Source organism: Coccomyxa subellipsoidea (genome assembly GCF_000258705.1).
Source record: "Coccomyxa subellipsoidea C-169, whole genome shotgun sequence".
Classification (NCBI taxonomy): Eukaryota; Viridiplantae; Chlorophyta; class Trebouxiophyceae; family Coccomyxaceae; genus Coccomyxa; species Coccomyxa subellipsoidea.
The window spans coordinates 618,427-630,180 of NW_005178023.1; the positions used below are offsets into that span (position 1 = coordinate 618,427).

General features: G+C 51.6%; 5 protein-coding genes across 5 annotated transcripts; 3 read left to right on the plus strand and 2 right to left on the minus strand.

Moving 5' to 3' along the window:
* Positions 1-370: 370 nt before the first annotated feature.
* On the plus strand, positions 371-5,232 carry COCSUDRAFT_38356 (pyruvate decarboxylase; the record flags this gene model as incomplete). The annotated part of the gene is made up of 11 exons (XM_005643597.1): positions 371-545; positions 903-1,119; positions 1,352-1,469; positions 1,738-1,872; positions 2,090-2,206; positions 2,494-2,656; positions 3,022-3,242; positions 3,600-3,688; positions 3,995-4,130; positions 4,366-4,553; positions 5,067-5,232. The coding sequence occupies 11 exons, from the start codon at positions 371-373 to the stop codon at positions 5,230-5,232; spliced, it is 1,725 nt and encodes a 574-aa protein (XP_005643654.1).
* A 1,253-nt stretch (positions 5,233-6,485) lies between these two features.
* Positions 6,486-7,172, minus strand: COCSUDRAFT_38357 (histone H3; the record flags this gene model as incomplete). Its single annotated transcript, XM_005643598.1, has 2 exons — positions 6,486-6,774; positions 7,051-7,172. The coding sequence occupies 2 exons, from the start codon at positions 7,170-7,172 to the stop codon at positions 6,486-6,488; spliced, it is 411 nt and encodes a 136-aa protein (XP_005643655.1).
* A 389-nt stretch (positions 7,173-7,561) lies between these two features.
* Positions 7,562-8,082, plus strand: COCSUDRAFT_59597 (histone-fold-containing protein; the record flags this gene model as incomplete). Its single annotated transcript, XM_005643599.1, has 2 exons — positions 7,562-7,646; positions 7,856-8,082. 2 exons carry the CDS (start codon positions 7,562-7,564, stop codon positions 8,080-8,082), a joined length of 312 nt encoding a protein of 103 aa, XP_005643656.1.
* A 1,944-nt stretch (positions 8,083-10,026) lies between these two features.
* Positions 10,027-10,648, minus strand: COCSUDRAFT_9232 (putative histone H2B; the record flags this gene model as incomplete). The annotated part of the gene is made up of 2 exons (XM_005643600.1): positions 10,027-10,257; positions 10,541-10,648. Coding segments are annotated over 2 exons (339 nt in total), but the record flags the coding sequence as incomplete, so codon positions are not given.
* A 344-nt stretch (positions 10,649-10,992) lies between these two features.
* COCSUDRAFT_19898 (histone-fold-containing protein) lies at positions 10,993-11,656 on the plus strand (the record flags this gene model as incomplete). The annotated part of the gene is made up of 2 exons (XM_005643601.1): positions 10,993-11,103; positions 11,396-11,656. The coding sequence occupies 2 exons, from the start codon at positions 10,993-10,995 to the stop codon at positions 11,654-11,656; spliced, it is 372 nt and encodes a 123-aa protein (XP_005643658.1).
* Between the last annotated feature and the right edge of the window lie 98 nt (positions 11,657-11,754).

Sequence of the window (11,754 nt, forward strand, 5' to 3'; positions counted from 1 at the left end):
TGGCTCTAATTCAGGTCAGGTGCCACTAAGTGATCATCATGCACGCATGCGGCCATGCGCATGCCGTGTCAACGAAGACAAACTGCACAATGAGAGTTTTTTCCTCCTCTGACGTGCAATCCTTTATCCTCCTCCTTTAAGTCTTCATGAAGAGATGAGGGGGAAATGGTGCTGCTGGTACCAGCAAAGAAACCAGCCCCCGAAGCCCCACGTAAATGGGTCAGAATTACAACAGATGACAAAGGCCCTCCAGCTTCCTCAGACGTGAGCACTGGGCGAACCAGATTCACCTGGCAGTCGGATCGTAATTACTTCCTTATCAAGAAACCTCGATACTTATGTCTTGAATTGTCTCGTCCTTGCTGGCAGAATGGACGCAACTAGTGGTCCGGCAACCCTGGGCAATTTCATCGCCACAAGGCTGGTGGAAGTAGGATGCACAGACTTCTTCTGTGTTCCAGGAGACTACAACATGAGCTTACTTGATCAGCTCAACGCGGAACCAGGACTGAACATGATCCATTGTTGCAACGAGCTGAACGCAGGTGAGAGGATGAAGCCTATTACTACCCTGTGAATGCGCAATCTCTCTCCTCATTCTGGCAGATGCATGCATGAAATTATTCGAAGTTAGGTTTCGGATTATAGCACTCTTCACGACCGCGTTCGGCCTACTAAATCTCTCGGCGCCAGCCGATGCCGGTACACGGCATGTCCAATATTAGGCCTAAGAGATTCTTGATGGTGCCTCTTCCGTGACGCATAGATCCATTAATGAGACACCTTTCTTGCATTTTTATGCCAGATGTTTATATCATGTCAGCAAATTTTATCGATCAGCACTTTGCATTGATTCCTAGGTGGTTTCACACAACCTGTGAGAGAACAGTATTTGCGTGCAGGGTATGCGGCAGATGGATATGCACGTGCAAAAGGCGTGGGGTGTGTCGTGGTGACCTTCACAGTGGGAGGCCTCAGCGTTATCAATGCAGTGGCGGGTGCAATGAGCGAGCACCTGCCGCTCATCTGCATCACCGGCTGCCCCAACAGCAACGACTTTGGGGGCGACAAGATCCTGCACCACACCATTGGCGAGGTGGACTTCAGCCAGGAGCTGAGGTAGGCAGTGCCTCAGAAGACCACATGGCACCACTGAAGCCGCATGCGACACCGCATCATGTGTCATTTACTTACGCGGAATAACATATGAAGCCGCGTTGACAAGCCAAACAGTGTTGCAGTGCCACCATACAGCCCTTCAGGCACACTGTGTCATGGCCCGGAAGCGAGGGCACGCATGCATGCGCACTGTGCCACATCTGTGATGCTGCCCTGGGGTTCTGTTCTGCAGGTGTTTCAAGGAGGTGACCTGTGCGCAAGTGACAATCCGGCATGCCAAGACGGCCAATGAGCAGGTGGACTTTGCCATCTCAGAGGCTCTGCTGCGGAAGAAGCCAGTGCTTATCCAGGTAAGGCCTGACTGCTAGATTCAGGTTGGCAATCCGATCAATGGGCTGTTCATGCGTTGCATTGCCATGCAAGATCCTTCGGCCAAAGGGCTGTGGGTTTAATGGCTTTAAGCTGCAATACTCAAGACTCATGTGGCTTTCTCCCCAAGCATACTGAAAAGCTCTTCATGTTGAAGCTTGACCCTGCATCAGGACATCATGTCACAGATCAAGACACAGTGTCTAACAGAACATGCTGTGTATGTACTCGCTGCCATGTGGCGTGCAGGTGTGCAGCAACATGGCGACAGAGAAGTCCCCCCTGTTTTCTGCGCAGCCGGTCCCGTACTCCCTCAGTCCCCACGTCACCAACTCCAGCAGCCTGGAGGCCGCCGTAGAGGCCGCAGCTGACTTCCTGAACAAGGTAAGCTGCCTTCCTATGCACCGGTACACCCTTGCACATTGGGTATGATGGGGATGCGGCGTTGTTGAGGGAGATTGCGTTTGGTGCGTGTGCCTCTCTGGGGACCAAGTACAGTGGGCGTACAGCGTGGCAACGTGTGATGAGATCCAGTTTGCTCGGAAGAGAGGACAATGCAGGACAGCTTGGCGTGGTGAGAACAATTGTGCTGTGTTTCCAGGCATCCAAGGCAGTCATTGTGGTGGGGCCGCAAGCAAAGCCATACAGGGCCATCGAGGCAACCGTGAAGCTTGCAAAGGCGTCGCAGTATGCCACAGCTGTTCTCCCCAATGCCAAGGCATGCGCTCTACACCCCTTCCCTACAGTCCCTGAAAGAGCTCTGCAGTATCCATGCCTGCAATAGTGGTCAGAATGATGGAGAGACAAAGAGATGCAGCATCGCATGTCATGTTGAAATCCTTGGCTGTGCATCCTGATATGTGTGGTGGTATCCTCTCGTGTGTGCCCATCATTTTGACCTCTGCACTTAGCAGCAGATCAAGGAAATCAAGGAAAGCATGCACGTGCTTAGGTATGTCATGCATGAACAATTTGACCTTCTGAAGGTCCCAAGCTGTACTGCAGGGGCTGTTCCCAGAGACTGATCCCCTCTTTGTGGGCACCTACTGGGGGCAAGTCAGCAGCCCCTACACTGCAGAGGTGATAGATTCTGCCGCTGCAAACCTGATGGTCGGCCCGCTCTTCAATGACTACAACACAGTCGCCTTCTCTGCCCTCATCAGCGAAGGTGCAACCCCCTCGCATCATCGCACCCACTTGTGCCGCTGCAATTCTCACCACACAATGTGGTCGCCTGCATCTCGCCTGCATGCATGCTCACAACTGTGAACCGCTCCTCAAAGTTGTGCGCCGGCGTTTGGATGTCAATTAGGCTGCCACTTGCATGCAGCAGTTAATTCATGCTGTCACTGCACATTTTCCGTTTCTTTATGACATGATACTGTCATAACAAGCAACGCCGGATCCGTTGCAGCAATGAACCACAAAGTTTCACATGAGCGATTGGTGGGTGAATGTGTGTGATTTACCCCATCTGCATAAAGATTGACATGAGCGATGGGTGGGTGAGTGTGTGTGATTAATCCCATGCAGAGAAGATGGTCAAGGTGGACCCCTTCCGGGTGACTGTGGCGGGAAAGAAAGAGTTTGGCTGCGTCAACATGGGGGACTTCCTGGACGCACTGCGCGAAAAGCTGCAGCCCAACCCCACGGTCATCGACAACTACCGCCGCATGTTCATACCCGAGGCTGAGCCCCTCACTAAGGGACCAGAGGAGCCCATCAAGGCAGCCGTGCTCTACCACAATGTGCAGGTGAGGCTCGAAACAGGAGCATCTGCACTCCTGGGTGCACTGTGGTGTCCAGTCAATCAACAGCTCTCTTGCTGATTGGGCAAGCTTTGAGGCGATGCCTTCCGAGCATGCAGCAAAGAAGCTGAACCACTTGTGTGCAGAGAGAGTTATAGAATGGCTATGCAAAAGGCAGGGAACCGTGATGTCGAATTCTGCTCCGCCGCGGTAATGCGGATGCGGATTTATCCCCTGCAGATCAAGCCAAAGAGCTGCATGCACTCCTTGGGCGCAGGCTGTAACTGCACTGCAGATGTCGGAGGCATGTCATGTGGCGCCTGTTCTGCTACGCCTTTGCTTCACTGGACGTCTGGTGTGCAGGAATTCCTGTCATCGGAGCACGTGGTGATGGCAGACACGGGAGACTGCATCTTCTGGACGCAGCGGCTGAGACTCCCATATGGCGCTGGGTGTGCCTCACTGTCCCATGTCTCCATGAACCCATTGCAAACAGCTATTTTGTTACGCATGACCAGAGTCTGCACATGACCGTCGGTCACTCCGAATGGAGATGCAAACATGAAGGCCAAGCGAGCGCCAGAGATGAGAGAAGCCTCTCAGGAAAGCGGTGCTCAGTGAATTTTATGCAGCAATCACAAAATGAATCCCCAGGAATACTTGAAAGCACATTGCGAACATGCATGCAGTGTTTCCCTAGATGTATGCTGCGCCTGCTCCTGTTCTATGTCTTAGCGCTGCATGTTGTCTGGGCGTAGGTATGAGTCACAGATGCAGTACGGTTCCATCGGGTGGTCTGTGGGCGCTTCGCTGGGCTTCTCAGTTGGCGCACGCTCCAAGGAGAAGCGCCTGATCACCTTTGTGGGAGACGGCTGCTTCCAGATCGGTGCACAGGTGCGGGGTCCTGCTCAAGGTCCGATAAAAGCTCTTCTACATGCGATGGAAGCTGCTGATTCCTTGCAATATCAGGAGGCTCGTGCATCCACTTTACATGCAAGCACCTTGTGGCCTGATCAGGATTGCAGCATTGGTAGCTGCACACAGTGCTTCATGCAATTGAAAGACGAGTAGTACTGGTGTGATTTGCGGCAATGGTAGTCATGCGCCTCTCTGCCATGATTTGCTGCAGGATGTGTCCACGATGATCAGGGTGGGGGTGAATCCGGTCATCTTCCTGCTGAACAACAGCAGCTATGCGATTGAGGAGATGATCCACCCGGGCCCCTATAACAAGCTGTCTGACTGGGACTACACTGCCCTTGTTACTGCCATGAAGGCAGGCTCCGACAACCTCTTCACAGCCAAGGCAAGCACACAGTTGCCTTCCTGGCGGCATCATGCATGTCAGCATCCTTTCACAAACTCTGTTTAATGTGGACTGCTCAATCTAGTGTGGCACACAAAACGTCCTGCAGAATTTGACCTGCCTGCCACTGATGCAATTTGTGTCAGCCCTGGTACTGCTCGCCCTGGTCTGCCAAACAGGAAAAGACATCTAGATGGGGGACTAGGTGTCAAGAGACCCTGCATTGAGAATGGCCCATGGATTTGTGATTGTTGCCGCTCGCGGTATCGGTTACTTTGGTTGTTTATCTGTGCTAGTGCCTTCCATTATACTAGCGCGGTGTCAGGGCTTGGCTATTGAGGATGCAGTGATTCAGAGAGAGGAATGCAGACATACAGGCAGAGCGAGCGCCAGCGATGCGAGAGAGGGCATATGGTGTACCATGCCGGTTGCATGTGGGGTGTTTGATTGAAGAGTACCTTCCCACAATAGCAGCGTTCGGGCAGGCTTGGACACTGAGATCTGGAGTGTTTTGTGCAGGTGAGGACAGAGGAGGAGCTGAAGGCGACACTGGCGGCAGTGGAGGGCGAGCACAAGGAGAAGCTGTGCTTCATAGAGGTGAAGCTGCACCCGCAGGACTGCAGCCCCCAGCTGCTGGAATGGGGCGCTCGCATCGCCATGTACAACAGCCGCCCGCCCCAGATCCACTAGCTTGGTGGCCAATCGGCTTCAAGTCAATTTGCCTTTGTGATCACTTGGCGTGATGGAACATGTTAATAACGCCCCTGAGAGATGGGATGATTTGCAACAAACCCATCAGGGCCGATTGGCCTCGCGGCCTCACTTGCGGCCCAAGATTACCGCATCTCTACCACGATTCCCCTGGGATTATGGGAAATAGGATGATGATTGCAAAATGTTTACTGAAGGCAACGCAGAAATCGAGTTTGAGTCAGAGAAGAGATTTTGTTGGCACAATTACACAAAGGATGAAGATTCAAGTGAGTCAATTGGCCATGCGGCCACTGGGGCTGCCCCTTGTCTCTGTTCATTTGGCACATGCATGGATTGTTTCAACCTGCAGGTCTTTGAGCGTTGTTAGTTGGTCAGGCAGCCAGACTTTGTCTTGGTCAACTGGAGAGGTAGCTGGACCGGATTATTGCTATTGGCTATTGCAATAGGCTATTGCTATGCATCCGTGTAGCAAGGTCGTCCTTTCAATTTGAACGTTTCAACGGTGCGCATAGTCAGGGTGAAGGCATTGCTTCCTCTTTATGACACTTGTGGCAGTCATGAGATTGTCTTCATATACATGATGCTCTGCTAGCGAACAGCAGATTGTTCTTGAAGGCCCAAAGATTGCTAGAATTTAGCAGAGCTGATGGGCATTGCCATTGAGAGAGTGTTGAGGACTGCCAGTATACGATAGTTCGCTATGCGCGTGCTGTGGAGTCCACCTGTGTGGACGTCTAAAAGATCTTTTTTAGACATCATGTATGGCCACGTTTGCGTGCACGTGTTGAACAAAACTTCGAGCGACACTACTAGTGACTGTCTCCAGCTCCTCTTTTCATCATACATGTGATTGAAGCCTGATAATGGCATGGAACGTTTCTTTCCATGCTGACTTTGATGGCGATGCCAGCACCATGCATGAGCACATCATGTATGATACATGCAAGTTATAATGGCCACAGGCAGTAGACCTCTGCATTTCATCCCCAATGCTGCAATGAGCAAGCTGTCTTTAGAGGAATTAAGCTGCAGACTGCAATATTGAGGTTGAAACTATTTTTTCTGCAGTATGTGAACAGAAGTGCGAAGCGTGGGAGATCCAGCACTGAGCTCGGCAGAATGAGTGTTTTTTGGATAATGGGAAGTGAATGAAGAGAAGGAAGCTTGTTTCCAGAGGATGGTGGTGTTAAAATAACACCGGTTTGTTTTTTGGGGTGCGCTGGACAGATCTAAGCACGCTCGCCACGGATGCGGCGGGCCAGCTGGATGTCCTTGGGCATGATGGTCACGCGCTTGGCGTGGATGGCGGCCAGGTTGGTGTCCTCGAACAGGCCCACCAGGTAGGCCTCAGCAGCCTCCTGCAGGGCCAGCACTGCGCTGCTCTGGAAGCGCAGGTCGGTCTTGAAATCCTGGGCGATCTCACGCACCAGGCGCTGGAAGGGCAGCTTGCGGATCAGCAGCTCCGTGCTCTTCTGGTACTTGCGGATCTCACGCAGAGCCACGGTTCCAGGGCGGTATCTGCAGGCCAGCAACAGAGATGATCAGACTCACAGCCATTTGTGATTGAACCGTAGAAAACGGCATGATTGTAGCCAATTTGACATTGAACATCAATAATTAACGCTGCTGTTATGTCCCAGACAACACTAAAATATGTGGCATAAATGGCGAATAGTGGCAGTAATACGAAACGCATCCCTAACAACAGAACTGCTACATACATTGCCTGCCAGTCAAACAGGCTGCAGCACCCATCAAGTATTAAAGGGAAAGTTCGTTGCACCCTTCACACACCTGTGGGGCTTCTTGACACCTCCGGTGGCGGGTGCGGACTTGCGAGCGGCCTTGGTGGCCAGCTGCTTGCGGGGCGCCTTGCCGCCGGTGGACTTGCGGGCTGTCTGCTTGGTGCGAGCCATTGCGTCTGTCTGTGGATGTCTAGAAATGCAAAGAAGTGGTGGACGCAGGAATGTTTTGCAGGAGAAGCAGAATTGTGCAGGCTTGAGCAAAGGGGAGGTGATGAGGAAACGGGTGCCTCCTGGGGTGCAGGTCAAAGCCAAAGTCTCAATGTAAAATCAACATCTCCCCATTCTGAGACATTAGTCACCACAATACTGCACTCTCATTGGTTGCAGCAGCTTGCAGCCAATCAGCAGCCAGGAGTGTTGGGTGCAGAACACCAGTTTTGAAACAAAGTGTGCCAGCCCAGTGCGCTTTAAAACGATTCCAACTCTGCCAATTTCATCAAAATCTTCCATCTCCACAAATCTCTTCAGCAACTTCCAAGCACTCAACAAAGCAAGCAATAATGTCTGGACGCGGCAAGGGAGGAAAGGGCCTCGGAAAGGGCGGTGCCAAGCGCCACCGCAAGGTCCTCCGTGACAACATCCAGGGTGAGCACTGCCTTCTGCCTGCCTCTACGACTGTGTGCTTGCTTACTATGGATGCTCAAATGCCATGAGCAATTGCCTGTGCCATTTCTGTTTTGGTTGCTTGATACATCTGACCAGAATTGATAACTGCTTCTGTTGCTTTATAAGAATTGTGGAAAATCCCCTTCTATATGCGTGATTATCTGAATCCTATTATAACTGCTTCCCAGGTATTACCAAGCCCGCCATCAGGCGTCTGGCTCGCCGTGGTGGTGTCAAGCGCATCAGTGGGCTCATCTACGAGGAGACCCGGGGCGTGCTCAAGGTGTTCCTTGAGAACGTGATCCGTGACGCCGTGACCTACACCGAGCACGCCCGCCGCAAGACCGTGACCGCCTTCGACGTGGTCTACGCCCTCAAGCGCCAGGGACGCACCCTGTACGGCTTCGGCGGTTAGACAGCTGCTGCAGCTGCCTGCCTCCAAACAAAAACCAAACCGGTGTTATTTTAACACCACCATATGTTGGAAAAGCTCTGCTGATTGCACTTCTTTTATCTTCCTGATGCCCTGCTTTTGATCCTGTATCAGGAAATTGCTTTTTTCAATGTGTGAGGAATGAATTTGCAGGGTGTGAAGCAGCTCATGTGGTTCTCCTTATCTATAATTGCTGCTTTTGTATTTTGTTAAAACGAAAGCACCAGATCAGAGTGTGCAGGCCTGCACTATGGAGATTGGAGTGGTGTCCAGGTATGGCTGGCCACCATGGGGATCAGCGCTGTCCTGGTCAGGTGAGATTTAGTCAGCCCAATCAAATATTGTACAGTTTGTGGGGTTAAGCAAAAAGTGTAGCATCATCTTAGGCAGAATGCTGCATCTGGTCTACATCTGAATGAGCAGTGACAGCCTGTCCAAGTCTTCAAATGGCACTGCCGTTGTCTGAGGACTTCTCTGCAGCTCCCACTGACGGATCGGGGGGTACCCGATTCTGCATTGGACATGTCTCATGTACAGCTGTAATATGTCAATGCAGTCGCGTGGCAGCTGATTGGTTGTCTCCTGTGAAGCTGCCAGCTCCCGACGCACAGCACACAAGATTTCATTGCAAGGTGCTAAGATCTGCAATGGGATCTCTGTAACAATTTACACATTGCAGTAAAGGCAGGAAGAGTCTCTGGTTGGCCAGTCGCACTCGCTGAAGGACACTCCTGCTGTGTATAGCCAGATAGGTCTAAGCCTGTAGCTGCAATGTGGGGCATAGCTCCCCATGAGAAATATCTGTTGAACGACTGCCAGGCGCCTGGCAGACAGCCGGCTGGCACAGTAGTGCCTGATATTTCAGATCGCCGTCTTCCAGCAGTGAGCTAAAATCCAGCACCCTGATGTTTCAATCAACACTCAGCTTGAACGGAGGATCTGTTCATCATTACACGCGTGGAATCATTGCACAGCTGACAATGCAGGTAAAGTGGTTTTTAAAGACGTTTGGATGGGCAGTAACTTACTTGGAATCACATGAATTAGAATTATCATTTTGACTCTGAATTGCAGTCACCAAACATTGCACTCAGCTGAGCTTGGGTAATATTAAGTGCAGATCCTATGAACCGTTCTGATCAGTATTTACCCCTCGCGGGGCATTCGCACTGCGGAGCAGAGAAGGCTCTCAGAGGCTGCTGTCCTTTGAGGGCATCTATGAGCACTGCTGTGACAGATCCATCTTGACAAACCATGTCAGGAAAATGCCAGGTGTTGGACGACAGGCTAGGTGCGTTCCAGCAGCACTTTTCAAGATTTCTCCCAGAATCCACTGTCTCTGCATTTTCTCCACCAGTCATACTCGAGACCAGTTTCATATGCATCAAGATCAGCTTTCACACAATCATTCCAAGATTTCGCTGGTCTCCCAGCAAATCCCCCACCACTGAAATGCCTCTCTAATATACACCACCAGCAGCATCAATTTATGCGCTGCACTGGTTTCAATGCGTTCTGATCAGAATAAAGGCCTGTGTTACCAGAGCTGTGACTGTCTGGAACCTTCACAGCTGAAATTTGGCACCCAATCCACAGTAAAGCATTATCTCAGATGCGCTGCGATGGCAACATGCCAGGCTGTGCATGGACAGGACGATTGTTGCTGCAGCAGCCTCAAGGGGTTTGCACTGCACTAGTACTTGAACAAACGTTAGAATGTGAAATGCATGTCAGATCTGCACGATGTCTGAAGCTTATTATGATAGAATTGCAATATTGGTAGCGCTAGTGGATGAAGCTTTCCACATGCTGAGTGCCCTTGCAAGATGTGTGGCAGGCGCTGCAAGAGAAAAATTTCCATTGAGTGGTGGTGTTAAAATAACACCGGTTTGTTTTTGCGCTGCTATGTGGAGAGCAGGCAGCTTAGGCGGAGGTGAATTTGGTCACAGCCTTGGTGCCCTCAGACACGGCGTGCTTGGCCAGCTCGCCGGGCAGGATGAGGCGCACAGCGGTCTGGATCTCGCGAGAGGTCACTGTGGGCTTCTTGTTGTAGCGGGCCAGCTGGGCGGTCTCAGTGGCAATCTTCTCGAAGATGTCCGTGATGAAAGAGTTAAGGATTGAGATGGCCCTGGAGGAGATACCAGTGTCCGGGTGGACCTACAGGACAACAGATACACGCAGTCAGCTATCAAGTACTTGATGCAGTCAGACCTGTGATGCTGTCAAAGTGCCATACTTCTTGACCACTTTGCATTGTGCGCAGGCAACAATACAAAATTCTAATAATAAGCAATGACACGTTGTGATTCTCGCAGCAGCGATATGGGAGCACTGGGTGGCCTTTGGGATGCTGTGGTTAACAATCAACGATGTGTCAGGTGCATGCTCAAAGACAGCGAGCAACCAGATAGATTTTTCGCAGCACAAGACGCTGGCTCACCTGCTTCAGGACCTTGTAGATGTAGATCTTGAAGGACTCGACCTTGGCCTTGCTCTTCTTCTTGCCACCGGTCTTGGCGGTCTTGGCGACCTTCTTGGCGGGCTTCTTCTCTGCCTTGGGAGCCATGGCTACTTAGCTGGGTTGCTGTAAGAGGAACGAGGAGCTTTGCGGATGATTTTACGAGGAGCTGAAATCGTTTTGGAAATTCTTGGGCAAAACAGGAGGATGAAGTATTCCGGGTGGATGCGCGGGCCAATCAAAACGCAGCATTCCTCGTGCCAAACTTGTCTTCTGTGGTCCTCGAATACTGCTCGCTGATTGGCCGGTCACGTAGCAGAAACCTCAAAGCTTGTTGCTCACATAATTTTCAGTGAACGCTTCAGCTTTCAGAGATCAATCCGCACCTTCCCAACTCTTTCAAGTCCTCCAAACTCCCCAACAAGCTTGCAATCATGTCTGGACGCGGCAAGGGAAAGACAGCCAAGAAGTCGGTGTCCAAGAGCACCAAGGCCGGCCTGCAGTTCCCCGTGGGTCGTATCGCCCGCTACCTCAAAAAGGGCAAGGTGAGAACCGCTTCTATCGTTGTTGTCAGGCTAAGCTAGAGGTGTTTCTTTCTGCCTCTCGAAGGTTCCCATCTGGTGTTAAATCGAGGTGTGCAGCACTTGTACTTGTTCTCGGTGTCGTAGAGGCTTCTGGCGTGCATATTCTTTGTTAAATTTGTGGTTGCCGTGCTGATTGTGTTGGCATAGAGTCAGTCAAAGAGCCTTGGCCTATTATGGTGTTGAACTGAACTGTGCCACAATCAAACTGAATAAAAGCAGTAACTGATACTGTTCCTGTGCTGTTATCCTGCAGTACGCTAGCCGTGTGGGTGCTGGTGCCCCCGTATACCTGGCCGCTGTGCTGGAGTACCTGGCAGCTGAGATCCTGGAGCTGGCAGGCAACGCTGCCCGCGACAACAAGAAGACCCGCATCATCCCCCGCCACATCCAGCTGGCTGTGCGCAACGATGAGGAGCTGAGCAAGCTGCTGAGCGGTGTCACCATCGCCTCCGGCGGTGTCCTGCCCAACATCCACTCTGTGCTGCTGCCCAAGAAGACCGCCAAGAAGGAGTAGACTGGCCCCAGGCGCCACCCAAAAAACAAACCGGTGTTATTTTAACACCACCAACCCTTGGAATCTAGCAGTGCTTGAAGCATACTGATCAGCAGCAG